The 20,196-nt window shown below is 36.8% G+C and overlaps 1 protein-coding gene across 10 annotated transcripts in view; it reads left to right on the top strand.

Annotated features, from left to right (window-relative positions):
* Positions 1 to 20,196, top strand: part of LOC139736900 (protein phosphatase 1 regulatory subunit 12A-like) — a 120,808-nt gene that overhangs the window by 36,407 nt on the left and 64,205 nt on the right. For 6 of the 10 annotated variants that reach the window (XM_071647567.1, XM_071647566.1, XM_071647564.1 and 3 more), the window contains 5 exons: positions 3,732 to 3,799; positions 7,154 to 7,186; positions 12,490 to 12,513; positions 14,603 to 14,708; positions 18,574 to 18,771. In XM_071647567.1, the coding sequence (XP_071503668.1) occupies positions 3,732 to 3,799; positions 7,154 to 7,186; positions 12,490 to 12,513; positions 14,603 to 14,708; positions 18,574 to 18,771 (429 nt within the window). The remainder of the gene's footprint in view (positions 1 to 3,731; positions 3,800 to 7,153; positions 7,187 to 12,489; positions 12,514 to 14,602; positions 14,709 to 18,573; positions 18,772 to 20,196) is intronic. The other 4 variants (XM_071647559.1, XM_071647558.1, XM_071647563.1 and 1 more) reach the window with 4 other exon arrangements.

Raw genomic sequence — 20,196 nt, 5'->3', positions numbered from 1 at the left:
AGGCAGTTAGGGAGGGAGGGAGGGGATAAAACATCTGGGGATGTGAAATGAGACTCTAACTGATGGCCAAGTATAGGGAGAGAGAAACATTGATTTGAATGCAGTTATTGTGGTATATGGAGAGAGTGGATGATACATGGGGAGGTTAGCGAAGACTTCATGTAAAGAGATTGATGAAAACATAGAGATTGGTGTAGAGGTATATGAATCCAGATGCTCTTAGGATGTACTGGCCCTAAATCTAGTGATATAAAGTTTGTGACTTTTGTGAAGATATAGATGGGAGGAGCCAGGGGAAAAAAAACAGTAGCACTTTGATATTAAACTCTGCTTTAGGAAGAGGGACTCCAGAAGATACGGGTATAAAAGGAAAAAGTGATTGTGGGGATGGGACTAAAGACATTTATTGAGGAGACGGATTTCCTTAACTATGTGACTTTAATGGCTTTAAAGGCTTTAATGGAGAAAGGGAGACTGGAGGACTCACATTGAGCAGTGACTAGGGACTCTAATGGAGGGAGAGGGGCCCAAAATAGGTATAAAACTAGATGATGTTAAGGAGGAATGAGACTGAGCTGGTATTGTATCCAGAGACTCTAATGGGGAAGAAGGACGTAAGTAGTGATTCTCATGGAAGAAGGTCTTTCCATGGGATGTGACAGTACAATACTAATGGAGGGAGAATAACTCATCAAGGGAGATACCTTGATCTCTTTTTCAGCGACAGGGGTATCTCCAGCAGTTTGACTTCAGTGTAGTGGAAGGAGAGAGAGAAAGGGATTAATAATTTGATGTGAACAGAGATGAATAATTTCATGTGAACAGACACTCAAAGCTGTGGGAGAGGGACATATACATGTAGAAGTTGTAGAAAGTGACTATGAAAATGCAACAAGACACTGTTCTTGTGGATGAAGGACACATCTAGTGATCATAAAAGTTTACACTTGTATGCAACACACCATTGCATTTTCTATTTTGTGGTATACATGTGATTTAGTGTTCACAAACACAAATAGTTGCATTCAAATCTCTATGTTCAAATGCACAAATGTGATTGCTTCATGATGTAAATGGTGTCATAAATTGTAATATAGGAAAGGTGCGGAAGTTAACAGTATTTTGTTGTTGGCGATAGAAAAGTATTACAGTGTGATCAGGAACATAATCAATTTACACTGTAATGATATGTTCTTTTAGATGAAAGATTAGCAGTAAATGAATTAGTTTCACCAGCAGCATTTGGTGCTGTACTATTGTATAAGTTGCTGTAAAGTTTTGTTTGATTAAGACATATTTGATATCCATGAACAATGATATTTTCTAGTATGCCATAAATATGTACTGTAACATTGTGTGTCCCTACAGATATTTACTTTTCTGTGCTTATGTTTGTTTGTCACGATGGCCTACCAATAGACCACTTTCATGATGCATATAAACTTGTGCATATGTTGCAATAAACAGTGGTCCATGAAATCCATAGGTCTTCCAGGAGCTTCCTCAACCTATCATATCAAAGGTGATATACATTGCAGTTGACCTTGTCAAGAGAAATTCAGGACTGTGCTGTATATTGACAAATTGCTAGATGAGAGATAGCCAGAAAACAATGCAGATCAGATCATTTTGTGGGCAACATGCGATTGAAAATTGCCCATTGGATCGGCCAAACAGTCCTGGAGACAAGTTTGTCCAGCAAGGCAATTTTTTTTTTCTTCAAGTGAGAAATATTAGTTTCCCAAAGGAGGACTTTGGTGTCAGAGTAATATGGTTCTTATGACAAGTGGAATGGAGATGCATTATGTAATGTATACACCTTCCCCAGAGTTTATAAGTAATGACAGTATAAGAACTTGGAGTATGTGCCATTGGTTCAGAAATATCTTCAGATTATTTTGCTCTTTCACATTGTGTTCATATTTTTGAATTTTTTTCTTTCCTTTTTTGGTTCCATATTTGACAGATTATTTATCATATATATTTTTTTTACTTTTGCTGTTGCACATAAGTTGATAACTATGCATGCAGCATTGATTTGCTGTTCTTGCAAGGCACTGTAGCATTGCGTTTAGTGTATTGCGTGTTAAAAGTCATTTCCCCATTTATTTGCACCAATTTTGTTGGCATTGATGAGTGTTTTTCTTATTTTTTATGTAGTCAGATATTTTGTGTTTGCTCATAGACGAGTTACCCCCCTTCCTTATTTTTTTTTTCCTGCCACCAAACTTTTTTTGGGTCATAGTTTCATTTGTGAGTATGCTGCTGATTTCATGGAATAATTTCAATGCTGAGCCATCTTAGAATGTTCTCATATCCAACTAACTTGTCTGCCTCAATGTACAATCTGATCCTTTCTTGTGAAATATTGTTCACAGAAACTTTTTTTTACAGAAATTCCACACGGTGCAGAATTGATTGATGCAGTTAATTTACATGTGTTTCTTGGAAGTTTGGAGTCCCATATGACTTCCAATATATATATATATATTGGCTACATCATGTTGCATTATGTTCTTATGTTGTTGTTTTTTCTGTTCTTGTGTAATTTTCCCATCAGTCTATATACATAGTCTACATCAGTCTATATATACCTTTTAGGTCATGGAATATAAATTTTAGCAGATAATGCATAAGGCTTTGATAGCGAGATAAGTCTGTCAGATAAAACTTTTGAGTCTTTGACCATACATTTCATGTTAGGAAATGGAGGGTAAGATTTAGTGCATACTAGTATGGTGCAAGAGATACATTTTATGTATTCTAGCTGTCTTGCTCTATCTCTCAGTAAGTTCCAAGGTGAACAGTCAAGATATAAGCTTTATAACCATTGCTGTATCGATGAAACATTTGTATTTTCTGTGATAAAGAAAGGAGGTTACTGCCAGGTGAGTACTTGTGTGTGTTGTCTTATCAGTGTCAGCATCTGCGTTTGGTGTGCCTTGATTTTAAGCAGGGGCAAAGTGGGATAAAACAGTGAATGTACAGAAAAAATCAGCGACCATGATTTCCAGCAAGAGCAGAAACAAGTTATTCTTTCTCCTCCGTATAAAGCTGACTTAATACCAAAAATACATCCACATACTAATTTACTGAATTTTGTCTGAGTGATCGCTAATTGTCCAAAACGTCTATTACAGAAGCCTTCGTTGGGGTAAGGAGTCCCCGAAAGTAGAACTTGATTTTTTGTTGCCCTCAAAGAAAGGTTTACTCTTATTTACAGAATGATTGTTGAGTCTGTTATGTTTGTTATTGTCTAACCATGGGGAAATATATCACTTACATTATGAAATTCAGATATATGTTTATATGCATCTGTATGTTTAGAGAATGAAAATGGTGTGAGTTAGATTTGTTAATCTTTGTCCAAGTAATCTGTGGCTATATCACTATTTGATCTAATAAAATAGTGTGGAGTTTGTTTTTTATTCACAGGGTATGTTTTCATGTAAAAGTTTTGTCCCACATAACATACACCTATCATTACATTCCAAAGTGAATATGAATTTATTTCTAAGGCTATCTAGAGTGCATAATCGACAGGATGTGGAAGCAAGTAGTAAGAAGCCCCCAAGGTGAATTATATGATGTCGGTGGTTGACATCTCGCTTCTGTTGCATTCCATCCTGTGTGAGTTTGAACCTACTAATACCAAAGTCTCATTATTTTGCTGTCGGTGCTGATAACACCGTTTAACATGGAGTAATTGTTTTGCATGTATTCTTTCCCAGATGAAGAAGGATGAGAAACCATCTGCGCCCAGGATCGATACCAAACTACCACCTCCACTGAAGAGAAGGTGAGTGTTCTCTGGGGCCACCAATGGTAGGGTGGCTCAACATGTCTAGATTGTTTTACTTGATGCTTGTTTTTATGCCTCTGCCCCGAAAGGGGTGCAGGAGGCATTACTTGTTCTGTCCTTACGCCAGACTTTCCTGCAACTTGTCTAGGGACTCTACGGGGGTCATTATTTCTCATTACTCAGCAGACAAGGCTTATGGAGCCCACAATGTGACAGGTACTTTATTGAGATGTCTGTGATATCTTTCTTCAATTTTTTTTTTCCTGGGTCAGCCTTTAAACAAGCCACTGATAAGGATGGCTGTTAGTGTTGCTGTATTGGGACCATAACGGTACAATCGTGAGATTATGTCTTTCTTATCGCTTTACAGCATCAGTTGATTGATGCATAAGATATGTGTGCTGTGAGATGCAAAGAGTAAAAAGACTAATATTGCAGACTAGGGTTAAAGAAAGGAAATAAATCAGAAAGTACATATTAGATATTCTTTGATAAATTGATTTGCTTGTAGTAGACCTCTCCACTACAGCATTAGTATGTATTGAATGGCTTGGTTATAAAGCAACTGGCTGTATCAGATTGCTGTAAAGGGAACCAGTGACAGTCTGGTGATTGCCCCTATAGCACTGTGTTCAGCAAAGTATCAGATGCAATTGCTAATATCTGTCTACATTGATGAGAATGTTGGGGTTTGGAGTCAGTCATCCATTCATTTTTGGCATTATTTTGGTGCGACATACAGCTCTGTAAAGAATTATAATATTTGGGTGATGGATTGGGGTTGTGCAGTCACCAACCAGCCTGGTTATACAGGCAACCAGACAAGAGGATGTAGCTGAAGCTGATGGGGCGCACAGTCCCAGAAGCTGTTGAAGAATAATTAGATGTATGACCTTCGTCTCTGCTTACTGCCTGCCACCAGCCATGGACATTAGGAATTGTGAGGGCCCCCAGCTAGGGTGGATTTCTTTATCGTGCTTCGGCATGGCAGTTAGAGTAGCGGACAACACAGCAATTTGGTAGAAGGAGGTTCTAATGGGTGTAATGCTCATGCTAAATTATGGCAAAGATGATAAAAGATTTGTTTTAATGCAGCCACCAAGTCACTTTTTTTTTCCTTAATTGATTTGATATAATGAGCATCTGCAGGACATCAGACTTTTGTCATGATGTAATAACAGTCAAAGTCAACATATATTGATGTTTTGAATGATTTGCAAAACAATCTTTAGCCATTTTCTTTTTTTAACAGTGATTGTAAGTTCAAAAGTATGCTTTTGTTGGACAGATTATCTCTCTTTGTTTAAATTTGTTTTGTTAACTCATTTTTTTTTTCAAATAGGAGAACAAAAAGCAATGTGAAATATGAATGGTAAAGCTATACACATTAATAACATGTGTTATACTATGCAAGTGATAGCTAGTTACTTGTTAGTTTGACATTCAATGATCTTTCCTAAGAACATTGTCCAGAAATTATCTCTTGCATTTTTCTGAGCTGTTAATATCAATAACTTTCTTAACCCTGCAAGTTTGAATTTATGTCATTGAAATTTTCAGTGTAAAATGATACATGAAGAAATAGTGTACTATCTGTCTTTCTGCACAAAATTCCCATTAACATTTTCCCAGGCACGAAGAGCGTATAGAAATAGTTTGCATTTATAGCGTCTCTACATGTTTGCTTGTGTACACAATATTATCTATGCTCGACATGCCACAAAGAGTTCTAATCTACAGTTAAATAGAATGAATAATTGAAAAAAAAAACACCTATTATCCACATGTCACAAAGTTCTAATCTGCAGTTAAATAGAATAAATAATTGAAAAATTAGAAGAAGAAATGGCCTGTTGAGACTTGGCTGTCAGATTCCCTTTACATGAACGAAATCAGGCTGTCACCCTCATGGATCACTCAGACATTCAAATCATCAGTTGCAGGAACAGTTTATTCTTTGGTGAAATCAGAGCTATCATAATGTATATATATCACAAAAAAGGGGGTTTACTACTGAGGGAATGTTCTGAACATGCTTCTTCCATGAATTTTCTTTTATCTGTGGTATCACCATTAGTGACTATGCTTTGCAGGATTAATATGCTATGAAATATTTTTTATCATTGTGACTATTATCAGTAATATCATTATTATTAAAGTGATTATCATTATCATTATTATCATTATCATCATCATCATCATCATCATCATCATCATCATCATCATCATTATTATTATGACTACTACTACTATTATTGTGAAAGTGATCAAATATGAAAATTGATATTAGCATCTTGTCTTGGAAGGCAAAGAAACAAAGACAAGTTGTTTAAAAAAGAACATGCACTGTTCCTGTTCACCAATTAATTTTTTGAAATGTTTAATAATATCCAGGGCTGCCAAGTCAGTCAAACTTAATGGGAGGATCAGTCTCTACTACATGTGTATTATAAGTGCCCTTCAATCACTGAGTAAATGCAAGTCTTGGTTCGTCAGGAGTGTCCATTCAGAGATCACAAAAAACCAACAACAACCAAACAATTATATTGTTTAGAATCTGGCTTTCTTGCCATTACCATTCCTCTCCCCAGAATCCCATTACTCTAGAGTAACATATAAAAAGAAAGACAGAGAAGTTAAGCTGTCTACATAGTCTCCTTTCAAGACACGCTATTACCGTAAAAGCTGTTATTTTTATGAGGGTCCAATTTTCGCAAATTTTGTGAGCCACTGTTGGGCTGCAAATTTAGCAATATACGAAAAATATCACTGCCAGATCTTGCTTGCATTAAATTTACTGGCAGGCATTAGTGCACTTGCAATAGCCGCAGTGTCAAATTACTAAACAACATCTTGCGAAAATGTCTGTAACCTCTTCATTCGCAAATATAAAAGTAACAGCTTTTACAGTAACTGTGATTGTCTTCATGTGGAGTTTGGACAGTGAAAGTCTCTCAGTAGCTGCCTGAAAGCATGCTTTTGCAAGCAATTGCAATGATTCAGAAAATTTTATCGGTGAACCACTTTTTGGCACGATAATATAATCTGCACCATGCGTGTTAATGTCTGAAGTGAAAATCCTACAAGTTTTATGCTGTTTTCTCTTTTAGTTGTCAAGGCATCTGCCACTGGTTTTAATTTGTGAGGAGATGTCTCTTCACTGCTGCCGACAATTATTGAAACGCAGACTTTTGTTGTCACTTTATCCACTGACCAGCCTGTATGAAAGATACGCACAATGCAGTTATTGAGACTTTCACAGGGCTCTGTCAAAGTTGGTTACCACTTGTAGAATATTGGAATAGTGCGACAAACATAATTTGCATTTGAGCAATTCCTGAATATTTACAGAAGTCGGAGTTTATCCTCCTCTGGTGGTTATGGGTATGTATAATCCTTGTTATTTTGTTTATTTTGTTTGTTTTATTTTCACATATTGGAAAAAGATAAGAAAGACTACTTGTCCATTCTGGCCCTCTCTTACTAACAACAGGTCTTCTCTATAGAGGGCATGTTCAGGAAAAAGTAAAATGCAGGAAAAAAAAGACTCTCTCGCCTATCCTGTCGTTAGCATTTGTGTGAGAAATGAAAAAAATGTTATGAATCTTTTGGTCCTGTTTCTTATAAAGCCCAGTGATGTCCATTTAGACTAGACGGGAGAAATGCATAGGACCAGATTGGAACAAAAATGCAAAATTACATGTTTGTAAAACACTGGAAGTGGGGATTAAAGTTCAACTCAGTGATGTGTTAGAAACTGGGATTGAAAAGGAAATCGTTGTATGTGTGCAGGAGCCTAGAGTTATTTGAATTTCAATGAAACACTTTAAAAGTGGAAGACAGTCAACCTGTGCCACAATTTGTTTTTAATGTCTATGACCCTTTCTCCTGTAATGAAAATTTATCACTGATTCCAACAAATGCTGTTTCATCATCAAATCTAACAAAAGATAAGGTGAATTGCTATTATATGTGTTTGCAACATGTCCCGTCTTGCAAAGTTTTGAATTTACACTCCTGAACATGCCTTCTAACTGCAACGCACTTTGCACTAACCTACTAGAGCGCCTTTAGCACACTTTTTTTTTTTCTCAAAACAGATTATATTGTGGGTGTGAAGTGGGCTGTTGGTGGGTCAATATTGAATGGTGGGCTGTGAAAAGGAGAAATAGCATTTGCCACTGATTCATTCGGAGACTTCTGAGATCTTTCTGTTCCAGTGTTGGAGCTAGCATTTTGCAAAGCAGAAGTGTTTGAAATTATTCACGTTTTTAAGTGTGGGACCTCCCTATACATGAGTGAAGGGTGAAAATAGGATTCGATTCATGAACCTTTCACACTCTCCGGAGTTTCATGGGGGGAGATTTCATTCGAATTGAAAATAAGTGCTGTTGAACAAACAAAAAAAAAAGAAGAAAAAAAGGAGAAATGAAAAAAAAAAAAGATTTTGAAGTTCTTACGAGCGTCATTATTACTTCATTATGTGTCCTACTGGATGTCAAAGATCTCTTTAAAAATTCTCCTTCGGGGGAAAGAAAGTCTGTGGAGCACATGTGTAAGTGCACTGTGATCACATACATTTTGTATTATGTACCATGCCATTTTTTGTTTGTTTCTATGTTATTATTATTATTATTATTATTCACACTGGGCTTTGCAGTTCTAATTCAAAGGGAGACATACCGTATGTATTGAGACCCAGATCTTCCAAGTTTGACCCCACAATGCACCAGTAGAAATGATAAGAGCAAAGACAGTGTCAAACTCTGGGGTAAGACCTTTCTACTGTGACATCTTGCCTGTGCATCAACTGAGAACAGATGCATTTGGATTCCCATTGTTGCTCAATGCCTCTTTAAAAAGGTACCTGGTACTGTAAAAATGGAAATTTTAGCCGGTTGGAAACTTTCAAGCGTGTTGCGCAACATGAAACTAGCACGAATAATAATAAAAGCACACAAAATTTTCACTTGTCCCATGTAATATTATTTCATATCTTTGATTTCAAGGTAGGTACATTGTAGGGGTGTAACTGCTATATTATGTGTAGTTTTCTTCATTTTCTTCGTATTGCAGACCAGTTACCTTTTCCCTTAATATGTGCTGCTAAAGCCCTTATCAAATGTTGTAGTAGTGGTGAGGTGTTTCAGCGTTCATGTTCATGTTTCGCTCAATCGTCATGAAAGTTTCCACTTTCACAGCAACAACAAACAAAACAAAACATGTAAAAAAAAAATCGCCTGTCCTCTTGTTTGAAAATCATTGTGATTTTTCTTCATTTTAAAACAGTTCCACAGAGAATTTTAGCATCTTCAAGCCTGTGCAAGCTTCATCTTTACCGTTACCATTATCTGAAAAATTATTTGGTTTTAAAGGATTACTGTGTATGAAATTATCTGCAGATCAGTGTTCTTATTCTGTTAATATCTATGTGTGGAGATAAAGTAGTGAGAATGAGGGGGAAAACAAGCCTGAACATGGGTAAGGTTGCACTCAATTGGCTCTTTTTACTTTTTTGTAGTGTATCATATGAATAGTGACATCACATGTTAAATATTGCGAATTCATGTGTACACGAGATCACAGTAAGAGGACGTATGACATGTGCAAGTGATAATAAAATACTGAGGGAAATTGGTTTATTTAGACAGCAGTCTTAATGATTAAATCAACCCCCCCCCCCCCCCAAAAAAAAAAAGAAGAAAAAATGCTGTGCTCTCATATCCTCAGTGAAATGCACTCGCATCCATTCTTTTCAGCTGAACTTCTGCTGACTTACAAAAGCTGGGAAATTCAAATTAAATGACAATAATATCATTGCAGTTCGTACCAAATAGTGAGGCAGTGTGAAATACAGGAATTTGATTGACATGTGCTACCGTAGTTTTGCCCAAAAGCTGAAAATCTGACATAGTTTTTTTTAATGTAGCTCACCCATTACATTTATACCAGAAATCTAACCAAGGCTATTTGCAGGCTACATGCGTAAGTACGCCGTCTAATTCCACCGGAGAATTAAATAATTGTCTGTATTTCATCCAAGTGCATTGAGACAGAGATGTATGCGTGAAGATGTGCGAAGGCACAGCTGACATTGCAGTCAAAAGGTTACTGGATCGGTGGAGGCACATCATGAATGCGCAGCAATACGCAGCTGCTTTATGTCAAAACTAATCACATCAGACGGTTCATCTGTAGATGAAAACATGGATGTTGCACAGGTGTATCAAAATGACACAGAGCTCTGCACCATGACATGTGACTCGTTAGCTGCCGCTTGGTCATGCGTAGCGAACAGTGACTGAAACATTGAGAGGCTAATTGGTAAAGAGTGCATTTAATAGTGCAGATAAATTCTTGTCAATTAAACCTGTAAACCATATGTGAGGATCAATATGTATGCACTGTGATATATTGTACATTTAGCACTAACATTTAGGGTAAAGGGAAAGTTTGGTCTGTCACTAAAGTTCTTCCATGAAATTCTACTTCACTTTCCACTCTGTTTTGCAATGTGGCCCATGTTTATGGTATATAGGTCTTTCAGAACATCAGTAAATGCACAATAATATGTAGATTTCATGTAGGGTTTCCTTTGCTGACACTGTCATGCACTTCAAATCATAAGTGTAGAACCAAGTAGCTCAGATACTGATATTCTAATAAAGAAGTCAAGTGGATCGTTTTGTCATATTGTGTGAAAGGTCTGAATGGGCCTCTATTTATTCAGTATGTGGCTGCACCTTATCTGAATTGACACTCCATAATCTATCAATGTTATAATTATTGTTTTTGTTATCATATTATTGTCAGTGTTAGTGGTGGTGATAGTATTGTGGCACTGTACACTTTGGGGGAATGATGGGCAGAAGTTGAAAATGTGTGAGGTTATAGTCACTATTGCTAGATTGGTTTTGGGGTTGTTTTCTGTGTGGGGTAATTTTGATGAAGTATGAGTGCTCAAAATCCTCATGCAAGTGCACAGATTGACAACAGCATTGTTACACAGCTGTCAACGTTACATCACTAAATGGCACTCATTTTCTTTTGCAAAGTATGTCTATAAAAAAAATACTGTGTGTTGGCATATTTCACTTGTCACAGATGATACTAGGAGAGGCTTTTTAATGCTTTGTATGTGTGTATGTGTCTATTTGTTGGCTGTTGGGGGTTAGGTGGTGGCTGAAATCAACTTGGCAACATTTCAGAATGTTACAATATAGATCATTGCAACTGTAGTCATAAAATGTACAGCTACATTTGCCAAGTGCAACATTTTCTTTCGCCTAATATGAACCTGAGGGAAGAAGTCCTCAAATAAATTTTCCAAGTTATAAAGCAAAACATTAAAAAAGAAAATGAATAGGAATAGATACATGGGTGAATATGATATATGAGTGAATGGGAAAGCAATCACAGAGCAGTTTGTAACAGATACAGGATCATGGTGTCTAAACATGATGACTCGCACGGTAGATAAAACTGCAGATTCATTTGAATTAAACCAGCTATTCATATATATGCATATCAGTAAGGTACTGCTGTTTCATAGGGACTGTGAGATGCTGCAAGTACTCACCTCAGATAAACATAAATTTAAGAATTTTTTTTCTCATTTTTATCAAGATATGAATGCAGTTTGGTTTCCAATATTGTTTGCAAGCTGTGGTCACATCTCTTGTCATTCCCTAAAATGTTCAAAGACATTCCCTAAAATGTTCAAAGACATTAGAGGAGTTTGCACAGGAAAGGGCCTATCTCTGAAATAGCACAAGAGAGGGTTTGCTTTCCTCTTAGAATCCACATGATATAGTTTATTTACTGTTGGGGAACAGCAAGAGGAAGATGGAATGTGGTAGTTCTAGTCAATTCATACTGATTCTGTGATTTATTTGCTCCAAGATAAGAGATTTGAGCATAAGCGATAATAATCCATATTCAAAAATTGATCGACACTGGCTACTTACACCAAAGATGCTGGATGAAATACTATGATCAGATTTAATCTGAGAGGGAACTGGTGCACACACACTGCTCCAAGTTGAAGTGTATTGCATTATTTGTTGCAGTGAGTCTGATTTTCTTTTCTCTTTTTTTTTTGGGGGGGGGGGGATGAGGGGCACATAGACCAAACCGTGCAAAGCAGGGCACTTGCGCTCTTTTAGATACCTCTTTGCCTTACACAAAACAAGTACAATGACACAGAGGACAGAAAGAGATAAAAACACCAAAATACATTTGTAGGTAGTCCTTTTCCTGCTGAAGATCTCAATATTCGGCAGATCTCCCGAAGATCTCAATCTTCATCTACAATCTACCTTTCTTCCACTTGACACATGCAAAAAAAAAAAAAAAAAAAGCACCAAAAAATGCAATGTTTAAGCTGCAAGTCAGGTACCCATTTACTGTTTAAAAAAAAATGAGCTAAATCTCTCTATATTACAAGTAATTCTCTTCGCGGTATTAAGTTTGTGCAATCACAGAGGTCATTCACTTTTCTGGTTTTCTTTTTCATGTTCCCCTCACACATGGCTGTAGCCACGTCAGCTGCACCACTTGTAGAAATATTGGCTCTACTGGATTGAAAATGTATACTTTACAGGGACTAGTAACCTTTTGTCTTTGAACAGGATTTCAAATTGTCTGGTCTCTAAAAACCTAATTTTGTTCTTCCCTTCTCCCTGAAGAAGAGGTTCTGCAGACCACTCTAGGTAACCTTGTCTTCGTTACTTGCCACCATCAAAAGTAAAGCGTGTATATATATATGCCTCTCATCATGGCTCCCTCATCCAACTTGTATTTACCCCTCAGCCTAATTCATCGTCCAATGCTCTCACATTTCTTCCGTGTGTCAAAGGAACACCCCCTCTTTCAACCAAGCAGCGTCTGCGATGACACCACCACACCATCCACTGCCACTCATTTCCTTTTCCTTTAAGTTTGAACTTCAAGACAATTTCAACTGATATCTATTCCTCTGTATTTTTCTTTCATTCATTTGTGTTTTTTTTTTTCAGCTTTGCTATCATACGCTAAAAGCCATAAAACATAAAAAGCTGGTTTGGCAATTCTAAAGTGTGTGAAAGCTTTTTGAAGAATAAATCTGTGTACAAGAGGTAATTGTAGCACCAAAGGGTGATGTGCGTGATGTGGAAGACAAGTGTCATGTGGAGTACCGGTGGTGGTGGGAGAAGTGATTGTTAACAAAAGCTACACAGTTCTATAGCCCAGAGGTGCAAAATGCAGCCAGATGTAGAAAGTGAATAAAAATCAGCTTTTGGTTGTTGATAAATGAAGACTAAACATAAGGGTGTGCTCTTGCGTTAGATAGCTAGCAAGCATTTAGAAATGGCCAAGAAACATCCTCTAATTTCACATTTTTAATGTGAGTCATTCATTTTTTTTTTGCAGTAACTCCTGCAATGCCATTGCATTGTGAATCCTAGTAAAAGGAGAGCATAGGATGAAATCTGGTGGTGTGATAGCATTAACTACCAGTATAGTTAATTTACTTGTTAGTTACATTTTGACATTAGATCTGATAGCATATTGTAATTGTGTGCTGTGTGAAAAATAAAGTGAGATACTTTTTGTTCTATGTATTTTTTGTCCTCATTTGCAATCATTATGCTCATTACATTTCTAATTCTTAGATTTTTTTTTTCTGTTGAGGTATGATAGCTGCAGAATATGAAAAAAAAAACAACAACAAGAGATGAACTGTCACCAGGGCTGTTGTGTATTGTTCTTGCACATATCTGCATATTTTGACCCATGAATATGTAAATCATACAAAAACAGGAACAATGTGTTCAGGAACGCTGTGGATTTTTTTTTATTCATTCTCTCAGGAATTGATATATGTGCTACATGATGGTTTGTATCCTCATATCTCAATGAGATATATTGACAGTTCTCTGGCATACATTCCAGCCATGCAAACTAGTAATTTTTTTAGTAATATTAAAAGGTAATTACATCTTTAGAGCAAAGTACAGCGAATATATGTGTAAGATTGTGGATTACAACACTAAAACACATTCCCAATGACAGAAAAAAAATGAAATAAAATGCGGTTACAAATTCCTTGACAAATGATAAAAGAGAAGAATCTCTCTTGGTCCCATACAGGTGTGTACATGTATGCAAGGGTCAACAGGTTTTGAAGAGTTCATCTCTTCAAAGGTTTTTTTTTTTTTTTTTTTTAATTTGCTTTTGTTCACATATGCATGGCCCTGACTCTTACATCAGCTTATTCATCTGCAGAAGCAGCTTTTAAATGATCCGCCAGGTCTTTCCTGCATGCTTTTGGAACTCAAACATGGCATCTAATTTCATGATGCAGTATTCTCATTTGAAACAACTGCAAATATATCACAAAGAAAAACCCCCAAAATGACTCCTTTGTAACGTGCAAGTATTACTGCTTGTGTTTTGTTTCAAAATAAGGCATCTATTGAAATTGTTACAGACTTCACCTTTTAAAGAACTGTTGTACTCTGGATCAATTACAGAAAACAAAGAAAGGAAAAATCTGATTAGAATGTTAGAATTATGATGAGTTCCTATAGATTTTAAGCATTCACACAAATTATAATTTCATAAGAAGACTTAGTGCAAGTAGGAAGATCAGTAACTTACAATTCTTTGATTGACTGCAGCGTTTAACCCCTCCCCTCCGGCATGTTACCCCTCGTAGTAGATTTTCAGTCATATTGACTGTCATCTCATCTCTTGTAGTATCAATGCTGATTGCAAGTCTTTCGTCCCATCTTGCCCTACGTCACGGTACCCTTACAGGTCATCCGTCACCAGGATCAGCGTACCGGACCGCAACATGCTGCTACATCAGGACATGGCGAAGGAGCGACGCGAACTGGAAAAGAAGATGCACGGAGGAGACAAGGTATACCATATTATGTCAGATTCCGTCAAACAATTTTCTCTATCTCCTCTTTCTTATCTTAACAAACAGGGATGAGTTAGAGTTTGCAGTAAACAAACATTGGAAATTATTGGACAGAGATTCCTAAAGAGTGAGAAGTAACAGAAGGAGAAGTTACAGAGTCACACGTGGGGGCAATACCCACAGACCTTCCAGCTGAAGTTGTATACGTAGCATTTGTCTTGCTTTTAGCAAGCTTTCCTTTTGTTTTTGTTTGTTTGTTTTTTATTTAGTCACAATATTAGATTCACAGCAGTGCTCCCTCATACATACTAGCTCTGGTATATCTTGAAAGGAATTAGACGTTCAAAAATATGACAGAAAATTTGTCTACCAACCCTACATTCCGTGCAGGAGGTGCCTTAGTAACTTAGCTTCTAAGACTACTATAGTTTGCCCATGGGACCCCACATAGGATGGTGTATGGATATTGGGGTTTTCTAATTCCTCATCATATTTCTGGTTATTTCATTCAAATGTAGTAGTGATGTGTATCTTCTATGACACTTTCTTTACCCAAAACATGTGTAAGAATTGAACAATCGTTTCTTGTCAGCTCAGAGAGCTAGAAGAATGTTGAGAAAGTTATTTTGGATAGATAAAAATTTCTGCCTTGACACAATAGAGTGCCCTTGCATTTCAGCGATCTATCTAGGGATAGCAGGGGCGATGTTCCCATAGGATACCGGTAGGCACTGATCAAAAAGACGGAGTGACTTTCAAACTTGGAGCATAATAATGTGGATTTGAATAGTAGATATGAGTAGGCCTCATTCCTGCATATCAAATGCATAGCACTCTGAAAAGAAAGAACTACTTGTGTTATTGGTATCCACAGAAATATAGTCGGAGAGATTTGAACTTTGTATGTGTTCCACAAATAATAGAACATGATGTACCATAGCTTATACAATAACAAAAATGTGCTGGAGGGGTCTGGATTTAGATATGACAGTTGATATTCCAGGGAAGAAGTGGAAGCTAGAATCCACAAATACAAAATGGAGAATAATTTGAACAGAGCGAAGGATTATAGGTATGTTTTAGAAAAGGAATTCCGGAAACACTTGAAATAATACACAATGAGAGTGTTTTCATTATCATCTGTTCTGTTTGATCTCTTTGGTAGTTCAACTACTTGCAAGGAATATGTAACATCAATATTAGACCCTGTTCTAGTTGAAGTCTATTTTCATCAAGTGGTCTACAGCAAGGGACTGATACAAAGCACCAAGACACTCTTTGCCCTTTTAAATAAATAGTTACTGCTAGAGTATTTTACCACACTTCAATATCTAAGCATCCTTCGGCCTCATAATTTGTTGCTCATTCAGTTGCAGCTATACTAAGTTCTGATTATTCCGAGTACATCATGCATCGCTATTGCTCAAATGATGCATACACTGCCTTTGTTACAATGCCTTCATGGGCAAAACTTGTCCCATGAAAGTCACGTTAGGTGTGTGTCTGGTTATCCTAATAAGAACAGGACACTTGTACTTCTTCTTGGGAAAAAAAAAGAGAAATACAGCGTACATTTGTAATTCAAATGTTGTCTTAGTGCTCTCTGAAAAATACTTCAAGATTTACAGGGTTAGGCATATGTTTCATGACTGTTTTGAGGTAGCACATTCCGAGGTCGCTGCTGCATCTGTTTTTTTTTTTTAGCCTTTCTGCCTTTCCTCTGTACTTGAGGAAAGGAATAATGATGCAGATTAAAAGTGAATATGTGATGTCACTGTTGGAGCGAGTAATGACCAACTACAGAGGGCACAAACCTTAGTTTACAATTTTCTATTTCCTTTTACTTTCTTTCATCATGTGATGTCTTTTGATAGTCGCTTCTTACAAAACTTGTGTTTTATCACCCTTCATCATGGCTGTGTGATTTTTGTTTATCAGAAGGCTCATTCAGTTGTTTCTTCAGTCTGGCAGCTATTTTTTTTTTTTTTTCAAATTCATGTTTTTATTTTTTTCCCCAGCATATTGGCAGACCCCATTTTTTGCTAGGATTCATCATTTTCAGTGTGTGCATGAATGTCATGTGGCCTGAGTGAGCTTGGACTGCTTTAGCAAAGAAAAAAAAAAGGAAAGCTGAGAATCAAAAGTTGATTTCATTTGTTTGTGCTAGTTCATGCTTCCATGCTCAAAATGAATGGAAAGATATGTGCTCATGGCCCGATATGTCATTGTTGTAGTTTATTTTCCCCCTTTTTTTGCTTCAGTTAAGTTTTTACAGCGTTGTTAAGAGTTATGTTTTTGAAGATACTCAGCTGCTTGTGTGTACTTGTAAGCAATTTGATTAATGGGCATAGAGAGGTGGAGTTGCGTGTTGCATAGTGTTTCATCTCGTGAGGGGAAAGACTGTTTTAAAACAAGGATATTCATGTTTTGTGGGATATGATGAGACCGAAAGAATACCTTAAGCTAGATTAGTTTTTACTGGTCAGCATAGAATGTATAGTTGATATATGAAAGAGGATCTACCATATGTCCTTATCTTGGTTCTGTTCATAATCACTGGCTTTTGCAGTGTGTGATATATGTGTAAATGTTTGAGTGTGAAACCACTATATATATGAAGATGTGACAATGCACAGGAAGTAATAGAAAGTAAAGAAAACACGCTGTAGGTAGCACCTGAAAAAAAGAAGAACAAAGTGCTGTGTTCCCTTCTACCCTATTTTGATTTTATTTGCAAATTTGCAAGATTAGAATTTGACGTAGCAGTGAAAAATTATGTTTTGTTTGTACGCACACATTCTTTATGTAACGTGACATGATTGGAATTGTGTACAGAAGCAGGAGTTGCCACAGGATGTGTGGCATTTTTTGTTTTTACCATTTGATTTGTCAACCGAATGGGCAAAATGTTGCAGCAGTTGCCCATGGTAACATACATTTCTTGGAGATATGACTGGACTGGTTGTTGTTTATCAAAGGTGTAGTGGTCTTGCTTGTATTATCTTTGGAAAAAAAAAGAAGACATAGTGTCACATACATATGATGAAGTGTTAGAGTTTTCATTTCTCATGTTTCAACCATCCAAAGGTGCCACATGTATGCTGTCCTGATATTTTTTACCTTTTTGTTCGGCAGCAAAAGTGATTATGAACATTATTGTGCTCCTGTTGGCATTTCCTTAGTCATTTAATTTCACGATACATCAAACTTAATGTAGCTCCATACTACGTGAAGTATAAAGAAAACACCCATCTGATTTAGATACCCTCATCTTTTCCTGACATAGTAAATGACTATGATGTGTGTGTCAGTGAATGTAGCTTCTGAAGATGGAAGCCATATTCTCGCCGATCATAAAAATACAAATCATTAAAATTCTTACTTGGAAAGGTCTGATTAAAGGTGATTTTTCAGCCATTGAAGACATGGATTTCTTCTTCCCTCATGTAATACTGTTTGCTGATGTTGACAAAATGACTGGAAATTATGTGGATCACACAGCAAGTCACAAAAGTCCACAGTATCTCAGTTTTAGGACAGCCAGTTTAAATTTTTTTCTTGTTCATCTTGACACCTTGAACACAGCTCGGTTCTTCAGGTAAAAAACTTGCTTCACCACCTCATTTGGTCATTCCTTTAAAAAGGATAAGGGATTATAATCATGCTTAGACATTTTTTTTTTTTTTGGGGGGGGGGGGAACCTGAGCCATCATTACTTCATTATGATAGGTGAAATTTGGGTAAAAAGATAGACTTTCTGAAGTGATAATCTGGAAGTGACTCTCAAGAACAAGCAGAAACACTGTGGGAGAGCATCGTTTTTCCCGTGAATCACGTGCTACTTTCCCACTGCTCCTTGCAGGACAAGAAGACGATGGAGTCCTCAAGTTCCAGCGAGGAGAGCGGCAGCGAGGAGGAGAGCTCGTCCGAGGAGGAAGAAGAGGAAGAGGAGAAGAACAGCGACAAGAACCAGAGTGCAGCGAGGAGGTCGGGAGAGGTCAACAGCAGGCTGGGTAGACCCACTATTACTCCTCAACCAGCAAGCCCTGCAAAGAGAGAAGTAATACTCCTTGTCTTTTTGTTTTCCTTTCGTTTTGTTTCCTTTTCTTTCTTTCCAGTGGAATGATGTATGGAATAACCTCTCCGGAGCTATAGTTGCTTAGCAATAGTGGGATACAGTGCCAGTTGTGTAACTAGAGCAGATATAAGAGTGAATGCTGAAATTTAAAGATCCAAAATGTACTCAATATACTGGAGAAGATTAATGGTTGGTTAATTGTTTTACTGTGAATAAGTATTGCTTAAGAACTTCTTTTTTTTTATGACAGATTTTGAGTTACAGTAGTAATCTAAATATTGATCGTAAACCCAACTTTAGATGTATTACTTTTTTCAAGTATATTTGATAAGTACTTTCTCACGGTTTAATAAGCATAAACCAAGAGTACGAGACTGGAAATTTAGATTTCATGGGAAGCTCTTTCTTGGTAATATTTATAGGGCAACTTCCACATTATGGTGCAGTGTATCTACCAAAGCAACTTCCTTTTCAGATTAAAATGAGACTGTTGATTACCCAACAGCTGATCAGCCAAGCAGAGAACTCTATGCTCAGGGGAATTCCGTGGAGTATCCTGCTGTATAGAATGTTTTTACCATTTGGTTAGCAGAGTAGTGCGTGGACTGATATGCTATTCTAGCAGCGGTATCCTTCCGTGGCAAATACATTTTTGTAAAATCAGTTCTCAAAATATTGTGGGCAGGTGTAGTATCGTGATGCATAGCCAAATTGTTTTTCAAAATGAGATCTACTATTTTATGACTTCCACCGACTGCTTTATGTCAATTTTTTTTTTTTCTGTTTCTCTTCCACTCCAGCTTCTGTATAAAAATGTAAGGCCATGTGGTATTCAAATCCTTATTCACTGAAATGTAGAAAACTGCAAGATAGGCATGTGTGGCTTGTAGTTTGGCACAAAGGCAACTTGTAGCCACACAAACATATACTCAAACCACTCAGTGGCAAGCCACATGGATGAGCATACAAATGCACTCAACCAGTAATGCACTGTGCTCTCCCAAGATCTAGCACAAATGTCTTGTCCAGGATCCACACTTGCTATTTATCAACTTTCCATTACCTTTAATAGTTTATATATTTTTTTTAACCTCTATCTTACACATAGTCTTTAGATGTCAGGACATATTAACTGGAAATCTACCTTGGCTTCACTGTGATTATTTTTTTTTTTTGACTGATAAAGATAATTTTATAGTATATAGTAGTTATTAGTACTATTATTTATCATCAATCTTATAATTTTTTTTATTTTTGTTGTATGATACTATAAGTAGTAGTAGTAGTAGTAGTAGTAGTAGTAGTAATAGTAGTAGTAGTAGTATAAGCAGCAGCAGTAGAAGTTGTAGCAGTAGTAGTAGTAATAGTAGTAGTAGTAGTAGTAGTAGTAGTAGTAGTAGTAGTAGT

This window comes from Diadema antillarum, unplaced genomic scaffold (genome assembly GCF_040938485.1).
Source record: "Diadema antillarum isolate AM-2024a unplaced genomic scaffold, OU_Dant_1.0 seq00000674_RagTag, whole genome shotgun sequence".
Taxonomy (NCBI): Eukaryota; Metazoa; Echinodermata; class Echinoidea; order Diadematoida; family Diadematidae; genus Diadema; species Diadema antillarum.
This window is presented reverse-complemented; position numbering and strand designations above follow the sequence as displayed.